A 12681-nucleotide genomic window follows, 5' to 3' on the forward strand; every position below is an offset into this window, starting at 1 on the left:
ATGTGCTCAGTCATGTGGGGTTTGATGGGCAGGAGCAGCCCTATTCAAACTCCCATGGTCTGAGCAGTCAAAAAGAGATGCTTCCCCAAAGGAAAGCTGGAGGATTGGATCCTGGACAGGTGAAAGAAGGTTATGCCCTTTACTGCCCCTTGCCCCCTCACACTGAGCTCTCTTTTTCTTGCAGGCACTGGATGTCTGGGCCATGGGTGTGACACTGTACTGCTTTGTGTTTGGCCAGGTAAGGTGGGGTGTCCTGTGTCCTGGGTGTTGTGGGTGGCTCCCTTGGACTAACAGTTACCCTTGCAGGGAGGTAGTACTTACTCATTTAAAAGTTATTTTATTTCCACAGTTAGATCTGAATATGAAAAAGTATGCCTTCCCAAATATACATAGCTGTACATAACAGTCATATCTGTGAAAAGACAACCTGCTAAAACGGGGTTTTGGCAGAGGCTCTAGAGGTTGTAAATACAGTTGATGAATTTAGGTCAAGGACAGCAAATGTGCACCTCTTTCCACTTCTGAACAGGAGATAGGCATCACTAATCAATAACTGCAGTCTTTCTTTCTGGGCCTGGTACTGCTTTGATGTTCTTCTCAACAGTGTTCCTAGAAGCTGTTGTTGGAAGAATAGAATTGGAATGGAATTTAAAACATTTGGCATTATTGATTTAGGGAGTGCTGTTTGTCTTCATTTTGTTGTTCTTTTGTTATTTTTATATTACTCGTATTTAGGGGCTTTTATTTTTAATTCTTGGAGAAGGCAATGGCACCCCACTCCAGTATTCTTGCCTGGAAAATCCCATGGATGGAGGAGCCTGGTGGGCTGCAGTCCATGGGGTCGAGAAGAGTCAGACACGACTGAGCGATTTCCCATTCACTTTTCACTTTCATGCATTGGAGAAGGAAAAGGCAACCCACTCTAGTGTTCTTGCCTGGAGAATCCGAGGGATGGGGGAGCCTGGTGGGCTGCTGTCTGTGGGGTTGCACAGAGTCGGACACGACTGAAGCGACTTAGCAGCGGCAGCATTTTTAATTCTACAGTTCAGACTGATTATGTGAGCAGTAAAAATGAGAATTATTCCTTCTCCTGAGCTTATGCTCCTGTTGAGGAAAGCTTAAGAAACTGATCCCATGAAGAAGTAAAGGAGTTTATAATCTCCCCACAACCCAACATTTGATTAGAAAATTTTCAATCCTGTAGTCAAGTTGTAAGAATTGTACCTTCTTACATATGCTTCAGAGTGCAGTCATTTGCCAGAGCTCACTATCTGTGGCTTTCATTTTTTTCTTTTGGGCTAACGTTTACACATCAGGGAATCTACAGATGTTAAAAGTGTACTATTTGCTGAGTTGTCAAATGGATGCACCTGTGCAATCCTGACATCTCAAGTTATTGTTTTTCATGGCATCATTTTCCTTGGACAGGAGTAGACAAGGTCACTTTTTGTGACCTTTTGCAGCCTTTTGAGCACCCTGCATAAAGGTTTCTTTTTCCAAAACAATCCCTGAGCTCCTCCTGGGTCAGGCCCTTCCCCCTGTGAGAAGATCGCCTTGTCACCCAGGAGGTGGTGTGTGAACAGGCTTCAGGGTACAGTCTAGGCTTAAATACCAGTTTCATGCTTCCTAGGACATGACACCTCTCTGAGCTTCTGTTTTTTCTGTTCTGTAAAATGAGAATAATATTTGCTATTTTTTGAATTATTTATTTACTCATTTTTGGCTGCCCTGGGTCTTCGTTGCTGTGCGCAGGTTTTCTCTAGTTGCGGTGAGTGGGAGCTGCGCTCTAGCTGTGTCGCGTGGGCTCAGTAGCTGCAGTGTGCCTTCTCTAGAGTGCAGGCTCAGTAGTTGGGACTCGCAGGTTTAGTTCCCCTGTGGCATGTGGGATCTTCTTGGACCAGGTATGGAACCCGGGTCTGCTGCATTAGCAGGCAGATTCTTAACCACTGGACCACCATGGGAGTCCAGTATTTACTATATTTTATGGCTTCTGAGAGGATCAGCAGAAATAATTCAAGCATTCATTAATTCACCAGGTATTTATTGAGCCCCTACTTTGTGCCAGGGATGTTCTTGGGCACTGGGTGTCAGCAGTGAGCAAGACAGACAAAAATCCATGCCCTCTTGGAGCTGACATTCCCATACAGGAATTAAACAGTGAATAAATCCATATGGTTTTATGTTTTGGCCACACCATGTGGCATGTGGGATCTTAGTTCCCTAATCAGGGATTGAACCTGTGTCCCTAGCAGTGGGAACGCAGAATCCTAACCACTGACCACAGGGAAATTTCCCTAATACATACGGAATATAATGTCAGGAGGGGACATGTGATGGTGAGAAATCATATGGAGGTGGAGTGGGTGTCCATTTTAGACAGGAGCTCTGGAAGACCTCCCTGAGAGGCTGAGCTTTGATCAGACACCTAAATGATGGAATAAAACAAGCCATGCAGATACTGGCGTGAAGAACATTCCAGGCAGAGGTAACAGCCAAATGAGATGTTGGTCCTGAGAAACCTCAATACAATGCTTGGCCCAGGCTGAGCCCTCACCAATCGCAGCTACTGCTGCTTTGTCTTTTGTATTTTTCTTTGTATTATTAATGTTCACAGGGCAGGTGGGTGAAGTGAGTGTTTGCTTTCGGTCTTTGCTTTATGATCTTCCCTGATGGCTCAGATGGTAAAGAATCTGCCTGCAGTGGGAGAGCCCCAGCTGCAATTCCTAGGTTGGGAAGATCCTCTGAAGAAGGGAATGGCTACCCTCTCCAGTATTCTTGCCTGGAGAATTTCATGGACAGCGGAACCTGGCGGGCTATGGTCCATGGGGTCACAAAGAGTCAGACACGACTGAGTGACTAACATTTTATGTAGGTAAATTAAAGCACAGCTACAGAGGAAAGCCAGTGTAGTTAGGAGGGCTCTAACCCTTCTGGAAAGATACTCCTGGTCCTTTTAGATCTCTGGGGAACAGGAACTGCCTCCTCCCTGGACTGGGCTGCTGGGCTGTTTCTTTCTCTGCTGTGACCCTTGTGGAGTGCTGCCTGCCCTTGAAGGACAGCTGTGCCAGCCCTTGATGGCCGCTGTGTCCCTGACCTCTCTTCGCAGTGCCCGTTCATGGACGAGCGGATCATGTGTTTACACAGTAAGATCAAGAGCCAGGCTCTGGAATTTCCAGATCAGTGAGTATCCTTCACGTACCATAAGTCGCTACCTTCTCCAAGCCCTTGGTGACGTCTCCCACCCTTGATGTATCTCCTCCCCCAAGGCCTGACATAGCCGAGGACTTGAAGGACCTGATCACGCGCATGTTGGACAAGAACCCCGAGTCGAGGATTGTGGTGCCAGAGATCAAGGTATCTGCTGCCCCTTGGGGTGTGTGCCAGGGGCTCAGCCTATCTCCTGTGCTTGGGTGTTTGGCTCAGCCCTGCCTCGGTCAGGCCCCACATTCCGCTGTTTACAGTGCCACACTCTCTTCTGCACCACTGCCCTCCCATGCCCTGTGGCCTCTGGGGTGCTGGGAGCTGGTCGGGGAGGATTTGGGACTTGTGTTCACTGTGATTGTGGAAGTGGGATCTGCTACCAGCCAGGCAGCTAGCACTTGCTTCACTTGGCTTAAATTGATGGCCTCTACCTCCCTAGACCAGACCAGAGTCTCTGTATGCTCCATTGTGGCTGCCGAAATCTTGGGGTCTTTTCCTTGACGCTTCCTATCCCTTTGAGAAAATACAGTGGATGTGAGAGGAAGTTAGTGAGCAATTTGACCATCTACGTCTGACCCTCGCCTGCTCAATTCCGCTATGTTGCAAGAACAGCATTAGATAAGATCCCTACTGATCCCTTGCAGCCACGTGCACACACATGGACCTTTCAGAAATCTAGAGATTTCCTTCGGGAACTAGGCATCTCGGCTAACTAGCAGTTGAAGAGGGGGCAGCCCAAAATGTTACAGATAAAGGCTTGGATCCAAGGGGCAGGTAGTTGGGGAGCAGACCTCTGCTGAAGTCCCCTCCCAGTTGTGTTCTTCTCAGTGTTCTCCCTGTGCCACCCTGAGCCTCAGTTTCCCTTTCTGTAAAATGGGAAGGATGCTGCCTGCTCTGAGCTGAGCCTTCCAGGCATCAGAGAGAGTTGCAGAGGAGTGATAGGTGCTCCTCGGACAACCATGCAAGGCAGATGGCAAATTCCAGGCCCTTCTGCCAAGACACGGGGCGAGATGGAGAATCCAGTCCAGCTCACATTCTGGCCTTGTGGCTCCCTCCCTCCATCTATCTCATGTTTCCTCCCACCTGGCTCACCCCCACCTTCTGCCTGGCTTGCCTGCTCTCTTGCATCCCTGACCTCAGGCCACTGGCTCTCCCCTCCCGCGTCCCCTCCCTGGCTCTGCTCACAGGCAGGGTCTCTGGGAGCCAGTGGCAACGGCCCCTCACCCCTCCTGTCCTTCGTTGAAGCTGCACCCCTGGGTCACGAGGCATGGGGCGGAGCCGCTGCCATCGGAGGACGAGAACTGCACGCTGGTCGAGGTGACCGAAGAGGAGGTCGAGAATTCGGTCAAACACATTCCCAGCCTGGCAACCGTGGTAAGGCAGGATGAACTGCTGCTCAAGAGCAGGGCCAGAGAGCCACAGGCAGCCTGGCAGGGATGAACCAGCACACGGGCAGGCAACTGAGAAGCAGGTGTTGGGCCTGAGAGTCAGGGATTGGCCAGGTCTGCCTCTCATCCACAGCTCCCAGCCCCTGGGCCTTGGTCACACAGCAGGCCAGGTGGCCCCTGCATCTTCTAGCTTGAGTTCTCTCTGCAGCTGGGTCCCAGGTTACTTAAACAGGGTAGCCCCTCTCTAAGGATTGTTCTGCCCTTTGTGGAATTCCTGCTTTCAGAGCTTGTCCAGGGGAGAAGGAGGAGCTTTAGAAGGCTCAGGGCAGGTGCCTGGGGGGAGCTGGAGCCACGGTGTCTTTAGAGGGGCTATCCCTGACTGGGTCTCCTGTCCCCAGAGCAGACGGCTTAGCTCGTCTCATCTCTGCAGTGTGGGCAACTGCCGGGGTGACTCTTCCCATCTCCTAGAGGGGGGTGTTTGCTCAGGGACTACTGGATCCCCTTTTATGGCCTTAAATTTGGGACCTGATCCAGGAAGATGGAGCTAGAGAATCACCTTGGAGACTCAGAGAATCACCCACTTGCCAAGACTGTGCCCAGAGGGTGTCTGACTCCAGGAGGGAGACCCTCAGGGGGCCAGGGGTTAGGCAACAGTCCTAGGGGAGCAATCCAGTGGGCTGCCTCACCATGGCCACCTCGGGAGTCCTGGGTGTGTTCAGTTAACACCAGCCCCAACAGGCAGGGCCCTGGGCTCTGTGGGGGGACCAGGTACTGCATCCAGCCTCGAGTGACCTTAGGAGCCCCAGTGCTGGCTCCTTCGCTCCCAGCTTTGCACCTCGCCCTCTGCTTCCCCACACACTCTCTCTCTCCCTCTAGAACCTGAGCCCTGGGGGATCTATTCACATCCTCCTCCTCTACCTCCTCCTCCTCCTCCTCCTCCTCCTCCGCCTCCCCGACGAGGGGCCTCTGCATGATCTTCACTGTTGAACACTCACCCACACCCACTCCTTCTCGTCCGCCCACCACACCCATGTCCTGAGCCTGTGGTGGGGAAGGCAGCTGACGTCGGGCTCCCAGCACCCGCTGTGGGTTTTTCTGTTCCTGGTTGTGAATATTCTTGGGAGAAGGCGTCTGATCCTAGAGGTCTGAAATAGGCGTTGATTATTCAGGAAACACTTCTTGGAACACTGAGTGGTGTCTCAGGCCTGTGGTGGGAGCGGGGAATACAGAGGTGAATAAAACCAAGATGGTGCCTGCAGATGCTGGGCAAAGAACCAACAAGTAAACGTGCAAGTAACAGAGGGGCTGCGAGGGGAACCTCCTGGGGGGATGCAGCCCAGGTGATGGGTTGGGGAAAGCCTCCTGGAAGGCGTATGCTAAGAGGATGGCGGGGTGTTCAGGCCAAGAGGGTAAAGAGTGGGGTGTTCCTGAAAAGGGAGCAGCAAATGCAGCGACCCTCTGTTGGAAGGTGGCAAGGCCCACGAGGAACCTTAAGAAAATCAGGGCAGCTGAAACAGGGCAAAGGAGGTGGAGGGAGGGTGGCATGAGGCTGGACAGGAGGTGGGGCCAGAGCACACAGGTCCTGAGGCCACAGCAGAAATTTAAATCTTGGTCCCAGAAGTGTGGGAAGCACCTGCAGGATTTGATTCAGGGGAGTGGCATGATCAGTGTTGGCCTGAGGAAGGTCCCACATGGAGACTGAATTTTGGGGGACAAGGAGGCCGTGGGGGCTTCAGCTGTGTGTGCCAGGCATGAGGTTACAGAGATGAGCACGGGACAGTGCCAGCCCTCATAGGGCTTCTGGCCTCTTGAGGAAGATGAATCTGGAAAAAATCACCCTCTGGTGCCATCACACACTGAGTGTCCACACAGTGACAGGCCAGCGGGGAGAGGGGCGGGACTGGGAGGCTTCGCAGGGTAGGAGCCCCTTCCGCTGGGTCCTGAGGGCTGGCCAGGCTCACTGGGGGAGCGAAACGGGTCTGAATGTTCCAGGAACCACAGAGCTTGGGCCTTGGCAAGTGAGGCACCATGCGTGCTTGTCAAGGGGTATGGCCTTCGTTCTCTTATCTCAGCATTTTTCTTTTCTTTCTTTAAATTGAGGTCAAATTCATGTAATATAAAATTAACCATTTTGAAGTGAACAATACAGTGGCATTTAATACATTTATAGTATTGTGCAGCCATCACCTCTGTAGTTCTGGAACATTTTCATCATCCCCAAGAGAAACCCCATACCTGTTGACAATCACTCACTCTTCCCTCCCCAACCACCCCCAACCCCTGGCATCTACTGTTGCTATAGACCTGCCTATTCTGGACATTTCATATAAATGGAATCGTACAGTAAGTGGCCTTTTGTGTCTGGTTCTTTAACTCAACATAATGTTTTCAAGATTCATCCACATTGTACCCAGTCATTCCTTTTTAGGGCCAAATAGTGTTCCATTGTAGGGGTAGAGCATATTTTACTATTCATCAGTTGATGGACATTTGGTGGTTTCCACCTTTTAGTAAATCAGTGGTTTTTAAAAACACTTCCCCCTACTCTTTTAGCATGAAAATCTTTTTTTAAAGTCCAGAGGCTTAGTATATGAAACAGCTTGAAGAGACATCATACTTTACTTGGAAGGGAGGCCAGAGCCTTACAGGTGTTGAGGCCACTTTGAAAATTCTTTCATGAACGACAGCAGCCAAAAGCATCATGAACCTTCCATGGCTCTGTGGCCTGTAACGGGTTAAGTTCCAAACTCATAGGGGTGAGAGATACCAAGTCAGGGCGTGAGGGAATCAGATATGGGTTTCAGAAAGGATAGGGCGAGAGACTTCCCTGATGGTCCAGTGGTTAAGAATCTGCCTTGCAGTGCAGGGGACATGGGTTCAATCCTTGGTCAGGGAACTAAGATCCCATATGCTTCTGCAGCTAAGCCCTTGCACTCCAACTACTGAGCGCACATGCTCTGGAGCCCGAGCGCCCCAACTAAACAGTCCGCACTGCAACAAACGATCCCACATGATGCAGTGAAGACTCCTCGAGCCACAACTAAAGATCCGACGCAGCCAAATTAACTTTTTTTTTAAAAAAGGATGCGCTGAGGGGCAGGCTGGGAGGCAGAGGAGGGAAGCTGAGCAGTGGCTGAGGGACGTGACAGAGGGATAGTGACCCTTTCCCCAAAGATCGCCTCCTCTGGCATGTGTTTCCCAACCAAGCTGCAGACCCTGTCTGTCTCCTGGTGGGCGGGGTGGGGGACACCAAAGAGTTCCATCTCATGGCTGTGGACAGGCTGGCTCCCCGTGCCTCTCAGGTTTAGAAGGGCTTTCAGGACCTCAGACCTCTCTTGCCCTCACATCACACCAACTTGTGGATGGGCCACCCTCCGTATCCTGGGATGTCTCCTCAGCTCCTTAGACTGGGACCAAAGCTTCTCATCCTCAACAAAAATGAACCCCCCCCCGCCCCACTCCGAGGAACTGGTGCCCTTTTGTATTGCTCCTGGGACTGCAGAATGGTGCAGCCGCTGTAGAAGACAGTCGGGCAGCTCCATAAAGTGTTACACAGAGAGTTACCAGATGATCTGAGAATTCCACTCCTAGGTGTACACCCAAGAGAAATGAAAACATTTTGTGTGGAAAGTATGTCCACACAAACTCTTGTACACAGATGTACATAGTAGCATTAGTCACAATAACCCCAAAGTGGAAATGGTCCAAATATCCAGCAGTGGATGAACAAATAAGCAAAATGTGGTGTATCCACACAAAGGATTATTACCAGGCCATACAAAGGAATAAAGCAATGCAGCATGGTGGACCTTGAAAACATCATGCTTGCTGAGTAAAAGAAGCCAGACCCCAGAGGCTACATACTGAATGATCCATTTATCCAAAATGAGAAAAGACAAACCCATAGAGACAGAAAGTGGATTGGTGGTTGCCAGGGACTGGGGAGGAGGAATGTGGGTGGCTGCTAATGGGTACTGGGTTTCTCTTGGCGGTGATGTAAATGTTCTGAAATTAGATAGTGGTGATGTGAATATACTAAAAACCATTGAACTGTACACTTTAAAGTGGTAAATTTTAAGCTGTGTGAATTACATTTAAATTAAAAGTGCAGTGATCCCCCTCCTTCTCAGATTATACCTGGGAAGCAGTAATTGGTTGCCTGTTGGGGTGGTTGTAGACGGCTTTCACCGCCAGTAAAAGCCTTGCCTTGAAGAGGAGACAGGTTGACGGGCCAGGAGGGCCTGTCCAGCGATGGCTCAGGTGAGACGGATGGTACCACGGACACTGGACAAACAGTGCAGGCCAGCTCTCCTGCAGTCGGGTAGGCTGAGACTGGGCTGTGACAGGCTCTCCAGCTCTCCTGCAGTCGGGTAGGTTGAGGCTAGGCTGTGACAGGCTCTCCAGCTCTCCTGCAGTCGGGTAGGCTGAGACTAGGCTGTGACAGGCTCTCCAGCTCTCCTGCAGTCGGGTAGGTTGAGGCTAGGCTGTGACAGGCTCTCCAGCTCTCCTGCAGTCGGGTAGGCTGAGGCTAGGCTGTGACAGGCTCTCCAGCTCTCCTGCAGTCGGGTAGGCTGAGACTAGGCTGTGACAGGCTCCGGATGTCGGACTGAGGAGTTTAGACCTTATCTTGTTGACAGCCAGGGAGCTGTGGAAGATTCTGGCTGTGGGCCAGTGAGACTTGGTGATGGCTTTGGCTCCTGTATCCTGGGTGGATGTTTCTCAAAGGCTCGCCATCAGCAATCAGTCCTGGGAACTGGCAGGGGGCAGGGTGTGTGTGTGCAGGTGGGTGGGAATGAGGGGAGGGGAAGAGAAAAAGATGGGAGACTTGTGCTATGGCACGAGGGAGGCTGTTGCCTGGAGTCCCCCCACACCCAGGTGGCTGAGCCTCCTCCTCTCCTTTCCAGATCCTGGTGAAGACCATGATACGAAAACGCTCCTTCGGGAACCCGTTTGAGGGCAGCCGGCGGGAGGAGCGTTCCTTGTCAGCGCCTGGAAACCTGCTCGGGTGAGTATCCCTGGGGTGGGGAGCTGGAGGCCGTCCTGCCCCACCATCTCTGGGCCCAGCAGTGTCCAGACTCAGATCAGCCCTGCCAGGCTCTCTGGGGAAGTCAGAGCAAAGCTGCTGGCTTTGGTTTTTGCCCCACCCTGGACCCAGCCTGCCTCCTTGACTGACAGGGAACTTTCATCTTTCTTCAGGGGTACATGCATTTTAACAGGGGTGGGAGAATGGTTGATTATCAGGCTGTTAGACCACAGAGAATGCATGCTTGATGGTGGGATTGTGGCCCTATGAAGAGTGAGCAAGGCCAGTCTCACTCATGGGACCACCACCCCCCAAAACGTCTCACAGTGAGGGGGGAGTATCCTGCTCCTGACCACCCTGGCAACAGCTCCGTGAAGCTGGTGTTCGGGGTCTGAGTGTCTCTGGGGGTTGGGGGACAGGCATGCCGTGGGTGCCAAGTGTCCCTTCTCACTTCCCTTTTCCCTCCCCTCTGGCGATTCCAGCAAAAAACCAACCAGGGAGTGTGAGCCCCTGTCTGAGCCCAAGGTAACGCCTGCCTGCCTGTGCCTTCGCCTCTGCCGGGGCCTGGGGGCGGGGGCAGCTGCAGAGCACGGGGCATCTGCACCCAGGCGGACCTTCCATCCAGCCCGGGGCCTCCAGACCCAGGAGGAAAACGGGGCATCCAGGGGCTTGGACCTGGTGGCGGGTCGTGCATGTGGGCTGGGGCTGCGGGTGCATGGCGCTCCACCCGGAATGCCTGTGAACTCACTCGGGTCTTAGACCTAGTCTGGCACCCACCTAGGCTCGGTGCACGTCAACGGCCTTGAAGCTATGTCATGGGCCGAGGCCGCCCCTGATCTGAGCTGGTGGTCAGAGCCTAGAGCAGGCATGCTGTGCTCGGGGACTCCCCTCTGAGGCTCTGCAGCATCTGCCCCTTCTTCTCTGATGGGTTAAGACCTAAAAAATAAGTCCCCGTCCAGCCTGTTGCAAATGAGTGTGAAAGCTCCCCTGGTTTGGAGGAGGATCTGGACCTATTCCCCCCAGTCCACCATCCTCTTCCAAACACATGCCCAGCCTAGCTGTCCTAGCACTTCCCAGGACAGAGGAGCATTTCTGTCCCTGCAAGCCTGAGATGACAGGATGATCACTCCCCACCCCGTGCCTGTGACAGGATAGCAGTCCTGGGACTCTCCCCACCGAGCCCATCTCACCACCTCATTCTCAGTTGGGAACTCCAGGCAATCATTTCTAAGTCTCAAAAGCTGCTGTGTTGAGCTATAAGTCACATACCATATACTTCACCCATTTAAAGTATATAACTCAATAGAGTTTAATATATTTGCCGAGCTGTGTAACCATCACTACAGTCACTTTTAGAATATTTTCATTAGCTCAAGTAGAAACTCTGTACCCTCGTCTCTGACCACCCAACTCCCCCATCCCCCAGCCAGCACGAGGCTACTTGCAGTTTCTATAGATTGACATATTCTGGACATTTCATATCAATGGAATCATACAGTCTGTGGCCTTTGTGTCTGGCTTCTTTCACTCAGCCTAATGTTTCTGAGGTTCATCTATGGTACAGCACGTGTCAGAACTTCATTCCTTTTTATGGCTCAATCATATTCCGTTGTATGGATATACCTACACTCTGTCTCTCCATTCATTCGGTGATGAATACATTTTCCACTTTGGGGACTGTCACGCATGAATAATGCTGCCCTGAACGATGCCTATGCAAGCAGCATTTGTTTGTTAGGAGTTGGCTTACGAGAGGAAATTTCTTGGCCACCATAGGAGCCAGGTGCTCATACAGTAACGTAGGAAGACCATCTGTGGATCATTTATGCTCTTCCAGAGCAGGGAAAACGGCAGTTAGCCCTCAGAACCGATCATGGACAGCCTGGGAAGGCTGCCTCCGTCCCTGCCACGGTGTTCTCAAGCATCTCTACAGCCGCGAGTTGAGGTGGCCCCACTTAACGGTGTGAGCCTTACAAGGTCACAGGTTGAAGCCTAATGGGCTGGCCTATACTTGTCCCTTCTCTTCTCAACCTGTTTTACGGTTTGCTTCCTTTTTTGTGCAAGTCTGTTTATTTCATCTTCTGTTTTTAATGAGATCAAAGTTACAGGACACCAAAGACTGAGATTGGCCCAAAAGACCTTACTGCCTCTCTCTTCCCTCATCTCCATCCCAGAAGCACCTGGGGATTATCTGCCCTTGCCCTTAGCCCACGGGTGGATGCTTTTGCTTGTCCCAGTAGTCCAGCACTCTGGGGCTCTTAGGGCTTAGGCAGTCTTTGGAGGGCTTAGGCAGTCTTTGGAGGCCTTGGGCCCATGGCCCGTCAGTAGTGAGACCAGCTGGTATGAGCAGACAGCTGTTGGGCCTCACTGGATATCCAATTACATCTCTCCTCCCAAGAGACTTGACCCTCTCTTCTTTGGCAGAAACATAATAGCCAATGTGTGTGATTTTTAAACAAAGAGGAGTTTATTCCTAGGAATGTACGGACATCATGCCCTTGCCTGATGCACAGGGCAGTGCCCCTTCTGGCCAAAGGCACTCAGTAGATACCAGTCCTATGTGGCAAGCCCAGTGGCTGTCCTTAGGACAGGCATTCTTTGCTTAATGTTGGTAAAGGGTTTGGGCCTCTCCTTAGGGACTTTCCCTCACATTTCGCATCACGCGGCCCATATCCGTCACCCCAGGCAGCTCTAGCTGGGGGCACTTCAGGGTATGGCCTCTTGGGAACATGGGGACATTTCCCACCAACCTAGTCTCTTCTGCTCTGGTCACACATTGCCAAGATGAGGGCCCTTCTCTCTGTCAGAGGCATCCCTTGGGCCTGTGTGCTCAGCACATTTCTGTTGACAACCATGTCCTGAAGGCTGGCTTTGTACCAGGCGGAGTCGGGTGGTCCTGCTCGTGTACCCCATGAAACACACCTGGAGACTGAAGACAGTATGGTTCCTGCCCCACAAGAGCTTAGAGCCTAAAGCGGGGGAAGTGAAGATGCCTAAATTCTCTGTGAACAGGCCCAAGTGTGGAGCCCATACGACCTGTGCTCTGTGCTATGGTTTCAGGTGTCAGCC

General features: G+C 51.8%; 1 protein-coding gene across 6 annotated transcripts in view; it reads left to right on the forward strand.

Moving 5' to 3' along the window:
- Window positions 1-12681, forward strand: part of CAMKK2 (calcium/calmodulin dependent protein kinase kinase 2) — a 52600-nt gene that overhangs the window by 36459 nt on the left and 3460 nt on the right. For 2 of the 6 annotated variants that reach the window (XM_061383826.1, XM_061383827.1), the window contains exons 11-16: window positions 185-238; window positions 3107-3180; window positions 3267-3354; window positions 4447-4575; window positions 9494-9594; window positions 10095-10137. In XM_061383826.1, coding sequence (XP_061239810.1) covers window positions 185-238; window positions 3107-3180; window positions 3267-3354; window positions 4447-4575; window positions 9494-9594; window positions 10095-10137 — 489 coding nt within the window. The remainder of the gene's footprint in view (window positions 1-184; window positions 239-3106; window positions 3181-3266; window positions 3355-4446; window positions 4576-9493; window positions 9595-10094; window positions 10138-12681) is intronic. The other 4 variants (XM_061383829.1, XM_061383830.1, XM_061383828.1 and 1 more) reach the window with 3 other exon arrangements.

Source organism: Bos javanicus, chromosome 17 (assembly GCF_032452875.1).
Source record: "Bos javanicus breed banteng chromosome 17, ARS-OSU_banteng_1.0, whole genome shotgun sequence".
NCBI classification, from domain to species: domain Eukaryota; kingdom Metazoa; phylum Chordata; class Mammalia; order Artiodactyla; family Bovidae; genus Bos; species Bos javanicus.